Source organism: Scylla paramamosain, chromosome 11 (assembly GCF_035594125.1).
Source record: "Scylla paramamosain isolate STU-SP2022 chromosome 11, ASM3559412v1, whole genome shotgun sequence".
Taxonomy (NCBI): Eukaryota; Metazoa; Arthropoda; class Malacostraca; order Decapoda; family Portunidae; genus Scylla; species Scylla paramamosain.
Genome location: NC_087161.1, coordinates 27,791,023 through 27,807,384, shown reverse-complemented (window position 1 = coordinate 27,807,384; position 16,362 = coordinate 27,791,023). Strand labels below are relative to the sequence as shown.

The 16,362-nt window shown below is 47.3% G+C and overlaps 1 protein-coding gene across 1 annotated transcript; it reads right to left on the bottom strand.

The window, feature by feature from the left end:
* Positions 1-133: 133 nt before the first annotated feature.
* On the bottom strand, positions 134-8,709 carry LOC135105168 (MOB kinase activator-like 2). The gene is made up of 4 exons (XM_064013236.1): positions 8,046-8,709; positions 7,681-7,847; positions 4,177-4,398; positions 134-3,026 (listed from the first exon to the last, which is right to left on the bottom strand). The coding sequence occupies exons 1-4, from the start codon at positions 8,585-8,587 to the stop codon at positions 2,539-2,541; spliced, it is 1,419 nt and encodes a 472-aa protein (XP_063869306.1). The 5' UTR covers positions 8,588-8,709; the 3' UTR covers positions 134-2,538.
* Between the last annotated feature and the right edge of the window lie 7,653 nt (positions 8,710-16,362).

The following is a 16,362-nucleotide window of genomic DNA, read 5'->3' as shown; positions in this document are numbered from 1 at the left end:
AAGATGCCAAGGATTGGTAGCGGAGTGCCACTCAACGGGCAATACCAGCCACACTCCCACGCATTTTCACACACACACACACACACACACACACACACACACACACACACCTTTAAATATCTAAGAAAAAGGCTTGTCAGTGCAAAGTATTTTTATTATTTTTGCAATATTAATTAATTCTTAGAACATTTTCCTGTTTCAATAAAGTTTATCACAAGAGGTGTTCTGCCAGGCAGGTGGCGCCAGGTGACCCACTCCCTGTGCCACCATCCCACTCCCTGTTCTGCCTACCCCCCTTGCCTCAAAGAAGTGGACCAGAAATTAGAGTTGCAAGAACAAAACTGAAAATCATTGTTCAGTAGCTCTGCCATGTGTTGTAATGCCCAACTCTCTGCTTCCCCTCAGCTGATGCAACACTGGGCTGCATCACATGAGAAGCACAACAAAACTTAGGGATAGTCCTTCTTTGACTAAATGACTGTGTGCCAGCTTTCTTTTTTGCTGAGAGAGAGAGAGAGAGAGAGAGAGAGAGAGAGAGAGAGAGTGTGTGTGTGTGTGTGTGTGTGTGTGTGTGTGTGGTAAGGAGAGGGGGTAACTGCCCAACAAATGCCAACAGCTGAAGGACAAATACAGTCATCTTCCCCGAGGTGCGCCCACAGGCTCCTGAGTGGGCCGGCACAAGTGGAGGGGAGGTGAGGGTGGCAAGTGGTGATACTCTCTGGCCAGCCAACTTCACCTGACCCACCCCACCTGGGCATGAGAGAGAGAGAGAGAGAGAGAGAGAGAGAGAGAGAGAGAGAGAGAGAGAGAGAGAGAGAGAGAGAGAGAGAGAGAGAGAGAGAGAGAGAGAGAGGGGGGGGGGGGATGACACAGGGGTGTATGATATGCTGGCTGTCTAACCGAGGAGGAGCACAGGGGTGTGGGTGGGCAGCGAAGGAGGAAAGGATGTCTTCCTGCCCTCTCTTCCTTCCTCCTTCCCCACCCCCTGCCCATACACATGCCCCCATGCCCACCTTACCCAGTTCTTACCACTATAATTATCATAACAACTCTGCATTATATACATCTCAGTTCAGCTCAAATAAGAATATACCTGCCATCAGATAATATTTTCAGTAGGCAAACAACATGATCAGCATATACAGTATACTAGCTCAGCCTGCCGCCCCCCTGCCCCCTGCCCACTCACAACACAAAAATAAATAATCACATTGGTGCACACTTTATGATCACACATTCAAGCTTCAAGCACAGGATGAAGCTGTCATGCTTTTGCACAAACTCTCTCTCTCTCTCTCTCTCTCTCTCTCTCTCTCTCTCTCTCTCTCTCTCTCTTTCTCTCACATATACATACACAGACAAATGCGCAAAGGCATGCATACATGCTTACATAATATATATATATATATATATATATATATATATATATATATATATATATATATATATATATATATATATATATATATATATATATATATATATATATGTGTGTGTGTTTTTTTTCTAAAGAACCCAAAATAACAAGCAATATATTGCATTATGAATACACAACTTTTTGTGGCTATTCTTTAGCTCATGACAAAATGAAACATTAATATGGAATATGTGCTTGAAGCCCAATACACACACACACACACACACACACACACACACACACACACACACACACACACACACACACACACACACACAACATGCGCGCACACACACACCATGCGCGCACACACACAACATGCGCGCGCGCACACACACACACACACACACACACACACACACACACACACACACACACACACACACACACACACACACACACACACACACACACACACACACACACAAAGCCAACAGTAGTAGTCAAGCCTGCCAGGTTGCTGAGGTAAGGTCAGCAGGGCCTTCCTGCTGAGTTGGTACGCTGGTAGTGACTTGCGCTCACTATCATTAAGTACACCGAGGGTGGAGCCAACACAAGGAACACTGTGGCGAGGCCTCCCCTCCACCACAACTAAAACACTTCTGGGGAAGTTTGTACTGCTTGTGGAAACTAACAGACGCATCACATGTGGACTAGTGAGGACTCAGAGACCTACAGGGGGGGGCAGCCCCACCAGGGGCCCGGCTGGGGCTGCCCCGGGAACCAGACACGGCTGTTCCTCCACCAACCGAACCTTTGACTTTATCAGAGAATATTTTCCTTCGGGACAATTAAAATCACGAGAATAAAGTTTGCATCCAGACTCTCTCGAGGGTGGCCGGGGTGCCCGGTGGCTGCCCGGGCGGGGAACAATGCACTTCATGGTGAGTGTGTGCTCTGTGATAACGCAGGATAAATATAAATAGTATTTTGTATAGCAATAGTTATGATCTAAGGACTTTACAACACTTATGTACACAACACCCCACGAGGCCCCAGGCTGGCCCCTGGGGCCCCACACCCGGGCCGGCTAAGGTGCCGTCCCAAGCGTGGCACCCCCCCGATGGGGTGGGGCGGGACCAGGGCACCCGCACACATTAGTTTGCTAGCCCGAGGAATTACTATGGCCGAGTGTCTGGCGCCTCCCCAGCCAGGAGCGGTGGCCCGGATCCCCCAGCCTTTTCTTCCTCTGCTCCAGCCCCCGCCCCACCACCACTACCCTCACTGACTGCAGCTCCATCCTCGCTCTTGTTGGGTTGCTCCTCTGACGGTGCCACGGCAGGAACACTTTCTCCCTCCCTGGTGGTGGCGGTGGACTCGGGACACTCACTGTCAGTGGGAAGGGCTGGGATGGGGGAGGGCCCCTCACTCTCTGGGTGCAGCCTAAGAGCCACCACCAAGTCATGCAGAATCTCTGTCTCCTTTTCCTCAATAAGTCTGAAGCGGTCGTTGAAGAGGATGAAGTGTGCGAAGATACAGTTGAGGTGTGCATGCAGGTTTAGCAGTACCACCTCGCGGAAGTGGCTGTGATACAGGTGTGCCAGAACGTGGAACAGCAGTCGCTGGATCTTCTTAACAATGGATTCAAATGATACTGGGAAGTCATTTTCTGCAAAGGAAACAGAAACATGGTCAGTCCGGAAGATGATGCTCAGGCAACAGCTGCACTTCCACACAGTTATAGAACACTCCTAGAATCAGGATGCATTCACATACACCCTAAGTAAGGAGTATAACACTTAACGCTAATCAAATCTGGACAGCAAAGGAGCATGTCTGCAGGCTCCAGCAGACCGAGATCAGGAATATTAGGAGGACATGAAGCACACCAATGAATGGGTCTGGGACTAGAGAACAGTGCAGCAGTGCGGGAGGTGAGTTTATTACTCTGATGATGACAACAGATAAATGTTAAGAGGATAAAATAGATTGGTAAGGTGAAAAGAGTTAGATCTGAATATAGTGGATTGTTTCAGAAGTAGACCCAAGGAAAGTGAATGAGTAGCTCAGTGATCTAAAGGAAGGCTGCCTGACTGCACAGCCTGGTAAGCTGCTGACAGGTGAAAGAGGGTGATATTTTATGTGTGTATGGAGTAATTCATGATGGTGATGATGATAACATACAAGTGACAACTGTTGCAACAGCTGTTGTCTGTTTTCTCCCCAACACACATCTATCTTGCTCCACAGGAAGCTGTTGATAACAGCACTTTCATACTCAAGGTTTCCTGTTGATCTCCTCAGCCTTAAACCAAAACTTTCCTAGCATACGCGAGTACAGTTTAGGTGAATTCATAATTGATCTCACATTTACATTCACATGAAAAACAAACAGCAACATATTTCTCCCTGACATTTCTCTGTCTTTGGTGATAACACACTACTACTAAATACTCACATATTTTCTCTACATTCTGAGCAACTCTATCGTTCACTCTGACTTTTATGGCACCATCTAGGACTGAACAACTGTCAAAGGCTTATCTATATTCTGCTGCATGTGCTGAGCTTTCATGAGTTTACACATCAAGAAAATTAATGACATAGGTAAAATGTATTTGGTATGATATTTAGTTTATTTCCTCATTTGATTTTAGTACACCAAAGATCAAGCCATAATGAGTGATTATGAATCATGAAACACTGCAAAGACAGTACAAATAAGGCAGAAAACAGTGATCATTCCTGTACTTCCCTTCCCATCTATACACAAAGCTCTCTCTCTCCCCCCCTCTCACACACCAACTCCTCTGTCTTACCAAACTTGGTGGGGAAGATGGACTCATCATTGATGGTCTTCTGGGTGAAGGTCATGACATAGTCAACATACTGAGGTGCAGCCACTCTTGTCTTCTTCCCTTTCTCATCAAACCAAAGATACTGGCGGGTGGCGGGACCTGTCATGTCTGGACAGCCACCCATGGTGCAGAACTCACACACCGTCCCATACACCAGGTTGATGTGCTGGAAGAAGTCGATTGCTGGAACACAAAGGAAGAAATTAGTGTGTGTGGTCAACTAAGCAAAAAGCTGTACATACAAATAGGACAGAGTGTCAGGCATACAGTGTTATAATACTTAAGATGGCAGAAAGTCACACTACTGTAATATTATGATTTTTGTAGAAATATGAAGATCTTGAAGCAGAAATAAATTTGGCATTTATTTTTCTTTCAAAAGTAAAATTCAGTCAATTAGTAAGCACACTCAGCAAGGTTATCAAAGTTCAGGGATAAGAATTTCAATGCACATATGGCATCATAATGAAAACTGTCCTTTTATATGTTTACAGTTGCTCATAGAAGAAATGTCATATGTTCCTAATACTTGGCTTAATTTTGCAACAGTACTTCTTGGAGACATTGTACAACGTTAAGATACATAAACAACAGTTGAGAATGTCTTATCTAGAATGCTTGCATATGTACAATCATTTCAACAAGTGGTCATACTCTCCAAAATATTAATGTTTCACCAGATTTTGTGACATTATTTCCTGCGACAAGTGTGTACCTCGGCATCAATGTGAAGAAAGGCACAATAAAGCACATCAAAGTGCCAGTTACTCTCAAGATAGTGAAGTAATGAGTGTTGTGTGACTTCTAGTAGCAATCAGCCCATCTGAGGCAGCACACAAGTAGGTTATGATTGCAAGCAAGGCATGAAAACAAAGGCCACAAAAATGTCAACCTCCCACTCATCAGAGTCTCCATTGTTCCAGGTCACAGTGTGCAGCCACCCACTATTCCTGCACCTTTTGTGGCCTTCCTCTGCTGCTTTCTTTAATGAGTTTTGGATTTCACTAGAATCATGTATTGCTGAAGGGTGGTGGCAGTGGTGACATCAATAATAAACTAACTCACTTTTTTCTAACTTTTTTTTATGTCCACAAACTTGCTGCTTCATTATTCTGAATTATAAATGTCTTAACAGCCACCATCTTTTTTTTTTTAATACAATACAAAAATCTGTGCTTCTGTTTATGATTATGATGGTGACTGGCAGGCATAATACTGTAATACTGAGCACCCATGACTAATACATTTACTTGTAGTAAGTGCATCCTTCACTGCCGTGCCAGGAAAAATAAGTGAGCAGAAAAAAAGAGAAGAAAATGAGGGAAAAAGGCAAGCATTCTAGGAAAACTTTCATCTGAATGCTTTATTTATTTTTTTGAGAATGTGTAGATCTTCCTTTGGTAATAAACTAATCAATACATAATACACAATAATCCTGGCAAGTGCTGGTGGTGTGGCAATCTAGTGTTGTGGCAGCGTGGTGGTGACGTGTGGTGGTGAGGTGTGGTGTTGTCCAATGTGACAGGCATAGTGAGGTGAGTGAGGCCAATGTGAGGCGTAGTGGTGTGGTGGTGAGATGTGGTGTTGTGGTGTTGTCCAATGTGACCGGGCAAGGTGAGGTGTGGTTGTCCAATATGACAGGGCAAGGTGAGATGTGATGGTGTGGGTGTGGTGAGGTGCAGTGTTGTGGTGTTGTCCAATGTGACAGGGCAAGGTGAGGTGTGGTGGTGTAGGTGTGAGGAGTGCAGCCAGGCAGGTACACACCAACACCTCGATTGTTGTTGTGTGCATGACCTTGCCTGTCTCATTCTGTGTGTGTGTGTGTGTGTGTGTGTGTGTGTGTGTGTGTGTGTGTCAGTTATCGAAGGTCAGTAGTTTATTATATAGCACATTGACAGCTGATGGTGCATATACAACTCCCTCACACACACACACACACACACACACACACACAGGCAACAGTTATCGCCGCTACATGCTGCAGTACAAACACAAGCCTCTTAGCGACGACACAAAAAGAGGAAAAAGAGAACAGGTTAACTTAAGACAATGAGTGTGTGCTCCGAACAGGTTTTTTCTTCAATAATTTAATCCCTCGTCTCGCTTACTAAACAACACATACAGACTGCGTACAGAGCAACACACACACACACACACACACACACAAGCCAAGTTATATAATACAGAATATTTCAAGCTGGACCCATCCCGGTAAAGGCCCATCAATACATGCCATCACGCCCACGGTCACCACCCATGCTTTGCTGCAGTCACGCCGCCCGGCACCGCAGCGGCAGACACCACGCCCCGCCCCTCTCCACCCCTGCCTCGCGCCACCAGGCAATGTACTGTTCACGAGGCGGCCAAACACAACCTATATTACGTTATGTTGAAGGCAATGTAATAACACTCCTCTAATTGGCTTCCCTCCAGGCAAGGCAAGGCTAGGGGCGAGGTGGTCACGGGCGTGTGGCCGCACCACCACCACCGGTTCGTTATCACGTTACTGGAAATCCCCACCCCGCGCTGCGCTCCTGCTCTACATATGTGCACTGGCCCCCATACACTCACGCTCCACACTCGCATACTTGGCATACAAAACACTGACTATTTTTTTTTTTTTTTTCACATCCGATGCCAAAATTTGAACGTCTTTTATACCCTGAGAAAATTATTTCATATCTGTCAACAAAATTTGAACGTCTTTTGCACACAAACAAAATTATTTCATATCTGATGTCGGAATATGAACGGCTTTTACATTGGTGTTGTGTGGGGGAATTACTGTATCGCCACCCACCAGGCGCTCTCAGCTGGCACCCCATCAAAGGCGGCACTACAAGGGGAACGTTTTCTTTGACGAATCTCTCTTCCTTACGCAAGCAGTCTGTCAGCAGGAGCAGATGAACGGAGCAGGCAGTGTAGGTGACGTTCGCACCCCGATGACACACGACATAATCATACCAGGGCATCATCAGGGTGTGGCGTACAAAGACTGCACAGTGCCGGCATCACCAGGCTATTGCAATAAGTGTTTCCCTCGCCACACTGCCTCGCTGCTCACTCACCAGGCCGGCCACCTCATAACACTACCTAAGACTGTTAGCTGCGGCTTTATCATTATATTAATATACTGCTGCTACTGCTCTCTCTCTCTCTCTCTCTCTCTCTCTCTCTCTCTCTCTCTCTCTCTCTCTCTCTAGTTTGGCATATTATGAAGGTGGAAAGTTTTACCCATACAAAAAATACACATGTACAGTATACGTGTGTGTGTGTGTGTGTGTGTGTGTTTAGTAAGGGTAAACTGTGTGGCGTGGGGTGTACAGAGCGGCAAGGTGTGTGTAGCACGAGGGAGTGAGGATGGTGTAGGTGCTGAGTGCTGGAAGGGTGCATAGGTGTCTCAGGATGCGGGTGTGTCTGGGGTGCCAGTGTGTGTGGGGGTGGGATGGGCGTGTCAGCACTCACTGTGGGAAGCGAGCCATTCCTCGTAGCCCAGGCCCGGTGGCAGCTCCACTAGTTGGCGAAGGTCGGTCTCAGGGATCTTTCTCTTCAGCACCGCCTCCTCCAGGTAAAGTTTGTGCTCCTGCTCCTGCGCCGCCGAGCACTCCCGATCCTTCTGGCGGCGCGCCTTCCTGCAAAACCATGCCATGTTACTCTCCACCGTCCAAGACAGACGGCGGCCAGTCCGCCACACATCACTGTGTCTATAAAGCCTGCATTACCTCTAAGACCTGTCATCATGCACGTGAACCATCCCAATCAGACATCCCATCCCACCACCACCACCCTCCATTGCAGCGCCCTCCCCCTCACCACCCCAGCCTGCCCACCTGGAGCACACCGCCGCCAGCAGCAGGTGCAGGGAGTGGGCCAGCAGTTTGACGAGGCCTTCCAGCCTGCCGGGAAGAACTAACGCCAGAGAGGACAGGGGGCCGCCGCACGGGCTGGCCACAGGCTCTGGGGCCGCAGGGTCATCCGCCATGCCTCTAGGGCACACCACACTGTCCTCGTAGTACCTGCTGAAGGCCGAAGCATCTACAGAGAGCGGGCGGTCAGCAGGCGCTGAGGCGGAGCGCGGCAAGGAAGGACGGTTTGGTGCCTCCTGCAGGCTGAGTAGCGCCGCCACCACCGACGGCCGCCGCGCCTGGGCTGCCCGAACCGCCTGAGCGGCTTCGGAAGGGGCGGCGGTCAGCCCCACGGGCAGCGACCAGGGCGAGTCCTGCGGCGGTGGCCACGGCGCCGGGGTGGGGCTGGACCACAACGGGGCCTTGTCCGCCCCGGGGTCCTGGGGCCCACAGGCAGAGTGCCAGCTGCTGCAGGAGGACTCAGAGCCCCAGGAGTCCCAGGAGCCCCAGGACGCCCCAGTCACCATGGCGGGGCACCCTGGGGCTGGGTGGTCCCCATCACCACACTCCAGCTGGCCTGGGGCGGCGCCCGTGGGATCACCCTGCCACCAAGTGGCACACACTGTTCTCGTCTCTAGGGCGCCGTCCCCTTAAGGGGAGCGTCCGGTCTGGAGACGAAAAAAAAATGAAAAATAATGACTTTTTGTGAAAAAAATATATGTGGTAGGTATACTTGTTGGCAGCAATCTCGTAAAGATTTAAGGGGAAATGCCCCATAGTTTCCCTTTAAATGGCATTTAAATGTCACGCAATCAACCACGTGCGTTTGTTTACATCAGCAGAGTAAGTTTTTCTTACCCAATACTACGAAAAAAACGCTAAAATCTGAACTTTTTTTTGCTTGGATACGATATGGCAACACTCAAGGCGAGTGTGTGTGTGTGTGATACTAGCTCCCAGCAAGGATCCTGCCTCCTCAGTGCTCACGTAGCTCTTGTCACGGGAGGTTGTTGCTCAGTCTCTCGCGACTTCTCCCACTCTCACAGCTACTAAGCGCGTTATTTCGCCACTACAAACTACAATCTACCTCCTGCCAACCATGCCACGGTTGTCTAAGAGAAAGCAGCAGAGCAGGGATGCCTGGGGCGTGAAGTTGGATACAGAAAGGGGAAAAATACCTCGCCTGGAGCCGCCAGTCGAGCCGCCAGTCACAGCAAGATGTGGTCACAGCAAGATGTGGTCACGGGCAAGCAAAACAAAGTTTTCTGGCTTGAAAAGACTCTCATTTGTTGCACAGTCAGCAATACTGGACCATAATTATGGTTACAGGAAAGCCTGTTTGCTGCCAGCATTGAATATCAATACGAAGGCGCTAAGAAGATCTCTCACAACAGAAGATGAAGAAAGAAAGAGGCACCACGAAGTCCAGATGAAGCCGAAAAGAAAGCAGAAAGAGAAAGCATCAGCAGAGTACGAACCTGGTGGCTTCTAAAAAACCTGGCAACAAAGAGAAGTGTGGGCAACTTTGACACCCCTTGCTTGACAAGATAATACATTGCCTTTTCGAAGGCAATGGGGGACCAGGAGCCTGATATACTTAGAAATACATCTGATTGTATCAATAGATTGATTATGATAAAAAAGAACTCATAATAAACCTGAAAAAGCTTCCTAGTGTATTATAACTGGATCGTAATCGATCAATAAACTTTATCGGCCCGTATCTCAAAACATAAGTTATCCCCCTTTAAAAGTTTTCACAGGAGTTAGTTTTAGCTTGATTTCAATGAAACAAAAACTAAAACACAGAAGAATACTTCTTCTTCAAAGTTACGTAGGCGTTTTTTTTATATAGGTCTCATGTAATTTTGTATTAATATTTTTTTGGTAAAAAAAAGGCGAAAGAAAGACAGATAAAGAAAAAATCATAAAACAAAACCAAAAGCCAAAATGAAAAATCTGCCTACGTAACTTTGTTAGGTATCATAACATCTCTAAGCCACAGAAAAATAAAGGTTGTGGGCCAATTAATAACGACGGTGAAAAGTTTTAAAATTTTCCTTGAAATTGGAATTGGGGGGGGTGGGGATGAGGGGGGGTGGGGGCAAGAAAGGGGATCAATGTCTAATATTGATATACATGTTGCCAATACTTCACAACATAAAAATCAGAGCGATTCATGCTTATTTAGCAGAGATACAGAAACACCCATCCAAACCGGACTCTCCCCTTAAGCACACAACTCCGGGATGAGTAGCGGGGCGGGGCGGGTCGAAATGCACCGGATGGAGCTGTGCTGTGCACGCGGCGGCAGCACTCACCACACTGACTCACTCACCCTCCCCGCCACCGCCCCGGCACACTGCCGCTCTGGCCCAGCCCACCCGTGCCTTCACGGTCACCACCACAACGCACTACCCCTCCCCTCTCCCCCACCACAGGGAAACACTTTCATTTCACTACACTAAAACTTTCACATGAACCAACGTGTACTACGTCTGCGTCTGGGAGGAGGAGGAGGAGGAGGAGGAGGAGGAGGAGGAGGAGGAGGAGGAGGAGGAGGAGGAGGAGGAGGAGGGAGACTTGCGTGCAGGATAAAAACCCACCTGTCTAAGAGAGGATACCTGGAGTCCCTACTTGTCCCCTCTCCGACACCCCACCACCACCACTACCGCCGCCGCCGCCACCACCGTGCTTCATCATCACTATCACCATCAAAAACATTGCCGCACTAATCAACTTGTGTATACAGTACGTGGCCTGCATGTAGATATGTATCCGGTGCCGTTAATTGTGTGTGTGTGTGTGTGTGTGTGTGAAAAGTGGCACACCTCCCGCCATTACTACCATAATTCCACCATCATCACCACTACTATCACCACCTTCCGTTCTGCCGCCGCTACCACCACCGCCGCCGCCACCACCACCACCACCACCAATGCAGGGTCAACCAAAATAACCTTAGCTAAAAAAACACACAATAATTCACGAAATTAATTACTAGGGGGTTTATAATGAGAGAGAGAGAGAGAGAGAGAGAGAGAGAGAGAGAGAGAGAGAGAGAGAGAGAGAGAGAGAGAGAGAGAGAGAGATGGGGCACATAGTGGGTCATGGTTAAAGAATTGCACCATTGAGAACAACTCCCACCTTCCCCGCCCCATCACCACTACCACCACCATCACCATCACCACCACCATCATCACCACCCCTACCACAACGACCATCATTTCCACCACCGCCACCACCACCACAACCCTGAAGCTACCACTACCATCATCTCTACCACCACCACCACCACCACCACCATGAGCCTCAAGCTACCACTACCATCATGACACCACCACCACCACCACCACTGCCACCACCACCATCACGACCACTGCAACACACACAACCACCACTAACTGAACAATATGTACTAACTTATTCAAAACTAAACTTACATTAGGTTAGATTAAGGTTAGGCTGGATTACGATAGGTTAGGTTAGGTAAAGTCAGGCTAGCTTAGGAAAGGTAGTGTTGAACTAGGCCTGTTTAGGTAAGGTAAGACAAGGTTAGGTAAGGTGTAGCAAGACTTATTTAGGTAACGTAAGATTAGGTACGCTAAGGAATGAGAAAGAAAGGAAAGGTGTGGAGAAGTAAGGTTAGGTATGTAAGGAAAGGAAAAGTAATTTAAAGTTAGGTTCGTTTAGGTAAAGTAAGATAAGGTAAGAACAGGTTAGTCTTGTTAAGGTTATAGAAGACTACGTAACTTTATCTGCCCAAAGTGTAGCCGGGGTGACAAGTCTTCATGTAATCCCCTTGATTCATAAGAACGTGAGGCGAGATACGAGAAGCCTACAGGCCTACACGTGGCACTCCATCTATGACACACACACACACACACACACACACACACACACACACACAGTACCTACACACACACACACACACACACAGTACCTACACACACAACAACAACCATCATACTTGCCCAGAAACTTGTACATCTCTAAAAGTTTCCTACCTACTCATCACTTACAACTTAATCTCAAATTCCCGCTGTCTTCCACTACCCTGTTCCCCTGGTGTTCTCTTGAGGCATCTACTGCTTCCAATAACACCCAGATAATAGTCTGTTGCAATTATCTAACACCGCATGTGACTAACCTTCTTTTAACGCTTTCCAATGCCTCCACTCACACACTGGTAATTGAGTTTTTTCCTGTTATCTACCTTCATATATTTTCAACGTAAACGTGAAATAGTACAGTTTTTTCCGGTTTAAAAGGCAATTTATCTAGTTTACTCTTAAGGCTTCCTCTTGGCTGCATTCATAAGCTCAGAACTCAGTCTATTACAATTATCTTGTTACGTCTGTTTAGTCTCCCGTTAAAACTTGCCACTGACATCACAAAGAAACTGATAATCGAGTCTATTCCATTTTTTTTTTTACTACGAAATGTTTCACCTAATCTTAAAGTTCCCTATTGACAGTACTACTACTATCACAACTCACCCTAGTCTAGTTATCTTACACCCTGTTTGTCTAATTAAGTCTCCCTATCTATCATCCCTTTTGTTTAACTTAAAGCTGAATATTGACAGCACTAGGAACATTTTCAACTCAGTCTCTTTTAGTCACCCACCACTGTATATCAATTTTCTCTTAAAGTTGACAATACTAGCAATATGTTTACCTCAGTTATCTACTACCATACGAGTATTTGTCTATTCTTTAAAAACCTTGCTATTGATAGTACTTGCCATGCCTAGTCAGTATAATGTTTGAAGATGACTTGAGGTAAAGATATCGCTAGTATTGTCAACTTAGAGAAAATTGATATAATGTTTGAAGATGACTGAGTTGAATTGGGGTAGATATCGCTAGTATTGTCAACTTTAAGAGAAAATTGATATAACTAGAAGACATTGAGTTAAAAGAGAAAATTGATATAACGGTGGATGAGTGGGAGAGAGTGAGTTAAGATATTGCTGGTCTGTCAATATTCAGCTGTGAGGGAAGGCTAGACAAGACAGGATGATGCAAAGGGAGTTTTGAAAGAAGATTAGACAAGGAGGGTGCAAGATGGCTGGGCTAGACTTGTAATATCAGTAGTGCTGCCAATATCCAGCTTCAAGGGAAGGTTAGACAGACATGATGATAGAGAGGGATTTAAAAGATTAGAAGAAAAAATTATATCTCAAAGTAGCTAATGACTAAGAGATGCGCCAGACAGCAGCAGTGAAAGGTTAATCAAAGCTCGCTAATCACACTACTTGCAAGGATATAAGTGTGCTCCATTTCTCTATTCTACACCAGTCATCACCAGTACACACTCACTCACTCACCTCAAGCCGCAACACTTCACCATTCCCACCATCACCACCAACACAATCCCCTCAGTATACAAAGCAATCATTTAAGCTCCCTCCCCTCCCCCTTCCTCCCCACCACCACCACCACCACCACCATTACTCCCAAACAGGCAAGTCTAACAATAGCAAAGAGAGAGAGAGAGAGAGAGAGAGAGAGAGAGAGAGGAGAGAGAGAGAGAGAGAGAGAGAGAGAGAGAGAGAGAGAGAGAGAGAGAGAGAGAGAGAGAGAGAGAGAGAGAGAGAGAGAGAGAGAGAGAGAGAGAGAGAGAGAGAGAGAGAGAGAGAGAGAGAGAGGCGGATGTCATTATTATTCACAACTTGCAAGTGAAAAGTGAAAGATACTGGGATAGGGAGGGAGGGAGGGAGGGAGGGAGGGAGGGAGGGAGGGAAGGAGGAAAGGAAGGAGGGAGAGGGAGGAGAGGAGGAACACAGTGGGGTAGGAACAGAGAGGGAGAAGGTTATAGTAGTAGTAGTAGTAGTAGTAGTAGTAGTAGTAGTAATAGTAGTAGTAGTAGTAGTAGTAGTAGTAGTAGTAGTAGTAGTAGTAGTAGTAGTAGTAGTAGTAGTTGTTGTTGTTGTTGTTGTTGTTGTTGTAGTAGTAGTAATAGCAATAGTAGTAGTAGGAGTAGTAGTAGTGAGAACCAGTTACGAGAAACGAGGAGGAGGAGGAGGAGGAGCCTGATAAAGTCAAGAAAACTAGAAAAAAAAATCAGGAAAATGAGGCAGACAGAGAGAGAGAGAGAGGAGAGAGAGAGAGAGAGAGAGAGGAGAGAGAGAGAGAGAGAGAGAGAGAGAGAGAGAGAGAGAGAGAGAGAGAGAGAACCAAACTCACAACACAACGAGGAGAAGTCAGGAAAGAGTCAGAAAGCAGCAAAAATCAGAGGAAGGGCGGCAGATCTTGCAAGAGGGGCACAGAATTATACATTTAAACACCACCAACCCTGCAATATCCACTCCTCCGCCCAGGGAACCCCATCAATTACTCCCCGTTACCTGTCGCTATTACACTGGGGAGCGGAGGCGGGGCGGAGATAGGGGGGCGGGACAGGAGTGGGCGGATCTAGGAGGGGATCAGAGGAGCGAGGGGCGGAGTAAGATGGGTAGGCGGGGGTATCACGGAATCCTGCAGAATAAAGACGTCTTCAGAATACCGCAATATCATCCAGGCAAGGCGGGGGGATGCGGCGGCGGCGGCGGCGGCGGCGGAAGGGTAAAGGAAATATAAGGAGTTTGTGGAGAAGGGTAAGAAGAGGAGTTTATGAGGGGTGAGGAGTGAGAGACTGAGGAAATGCAGGAAGTAATGGAGTTTGTAGGAGGAAGGAAAGGGAGTGTAAGGTTGGAGGAAAAGGGAGTGTAAGGTTGGAGGAAAAGGGAGTGGAAGGTTCAGGAAATGCGATAAGTTAAGGAGGAACTGGAAGGAAAGGGAGTTTCTACGAGGAGATTCTGGGAGGGAGGGAGGTATTGGAGGGACTGGAGTGCGAGAGAGGAGAGAAAAGGGAGGGAAACTGAAGAAAAAGCACGACAGGGAGTGAGGGAGGGAGTGTAGAGGGTAAGGGAGCGTGAAAGGGTGGATTTGCATCAGTTGAGGAATTGAGGAGTGACGAGGGAGGAAGGTGAGGAAATGAAAGAAATGAGGGAGGGAAAGGAGAAAATGTAATGAGAGTTATGGGGAAGTGAGGAGGAATGAAGGGAAGGAGAGGAGAGTACGTGTGTGTGTGTGTGTGTGTGTGTGTGTACGTGTGTGTGTGTGTGTGTGTGTGTGTGTGTGTGTGTGTGTGTGTGTGTGTGTGTGTGTGTGTGTGTGTGTGTGTGTGTGTGTGTGTGTGTGTGTGTGCAAGATCATCAGTAACAGTAAGTGGTAATGGAGGGAGTTTTACTTTACATTAGATGAATTTTAGATCAGGTAGTGTAGCTTATCATGAGTCGCGCAGAGCCAACAAGTCTGTTGCTGCTGAGGTAAGGTGGTCCTTTGTGAGGTGGTGGTAGTGGTGGTGGTGGTGGTGTTTTGGTGTTGTGAGAACCGAGGACGTGAACTAAATGCCTGCTGTTTCTTTCCCCCCCCCCCCCCCTCTCTCTCTCTCTCTCTCTCTCATCTCTCCTCTCTCTCTCTCTCTCTCTCTCTCCTCTCTCTCTCTCTCTCTCTCTCTCTCTCTCTCTCTCTCGTGACAAACAGCTGATGCACCACCACCACCACTACTCTCAGTTTCCATTGATTATCACCACCACCATAACACCAATGTAGAAATCAGCTGATCCAGAGCGAATAACGTGACTCTCTCTCTCTCTCTCTCTCTCTCTCTCTCTCTCTCTCTCTCTCTCTCTGCCTGTCACTTCCTGGTGGTTGCTATGGCGGGGTCGACACACGTGGTTGCCATGGATATCGTGTCAACAAAACCTCCTATTGGGGAACGCTGGTGACGTCACGACTCATATATATGTGTGTGTGTGTGTGTGTGTGTGTGTGTGTGTGTGTGTGTGTGTGTGTGTATTATTAGTGATCATTATACTTTCATACAGAACACTCCTCTCTTTCTCTCTCTCTCTCTCTCTCTCTCTCTCTCTCTCCTCTCTCTCTTACACACACACACACACACACACACAGGGAAGATAAGGACAGAACAGATGTGCGTGTGACAGTTTTGTAGCCTCGTCCTGCCGCATGCCCACTCCTCTCCTCCCTTCCCTCCACCACACCACACGGACACCCCGCAGGTCAAGGTCACGCCGGTCCTCCTCATCCCACTCCTGCTACCGATTGAGGGAGTGACCACCACCATCACCGCCGCCGCCGCCACCACGCCTATCGCCGCTTTAGTCGAAGCCGTCAAAATGAAAACAACGGTAATAATAATGACGCAATCCTACTAGTCACTGTTTTAATTTCCATTTATTACCACTACTACCACTACTACTTACGTTGTTGGGTGATTTCTGTAACACCGG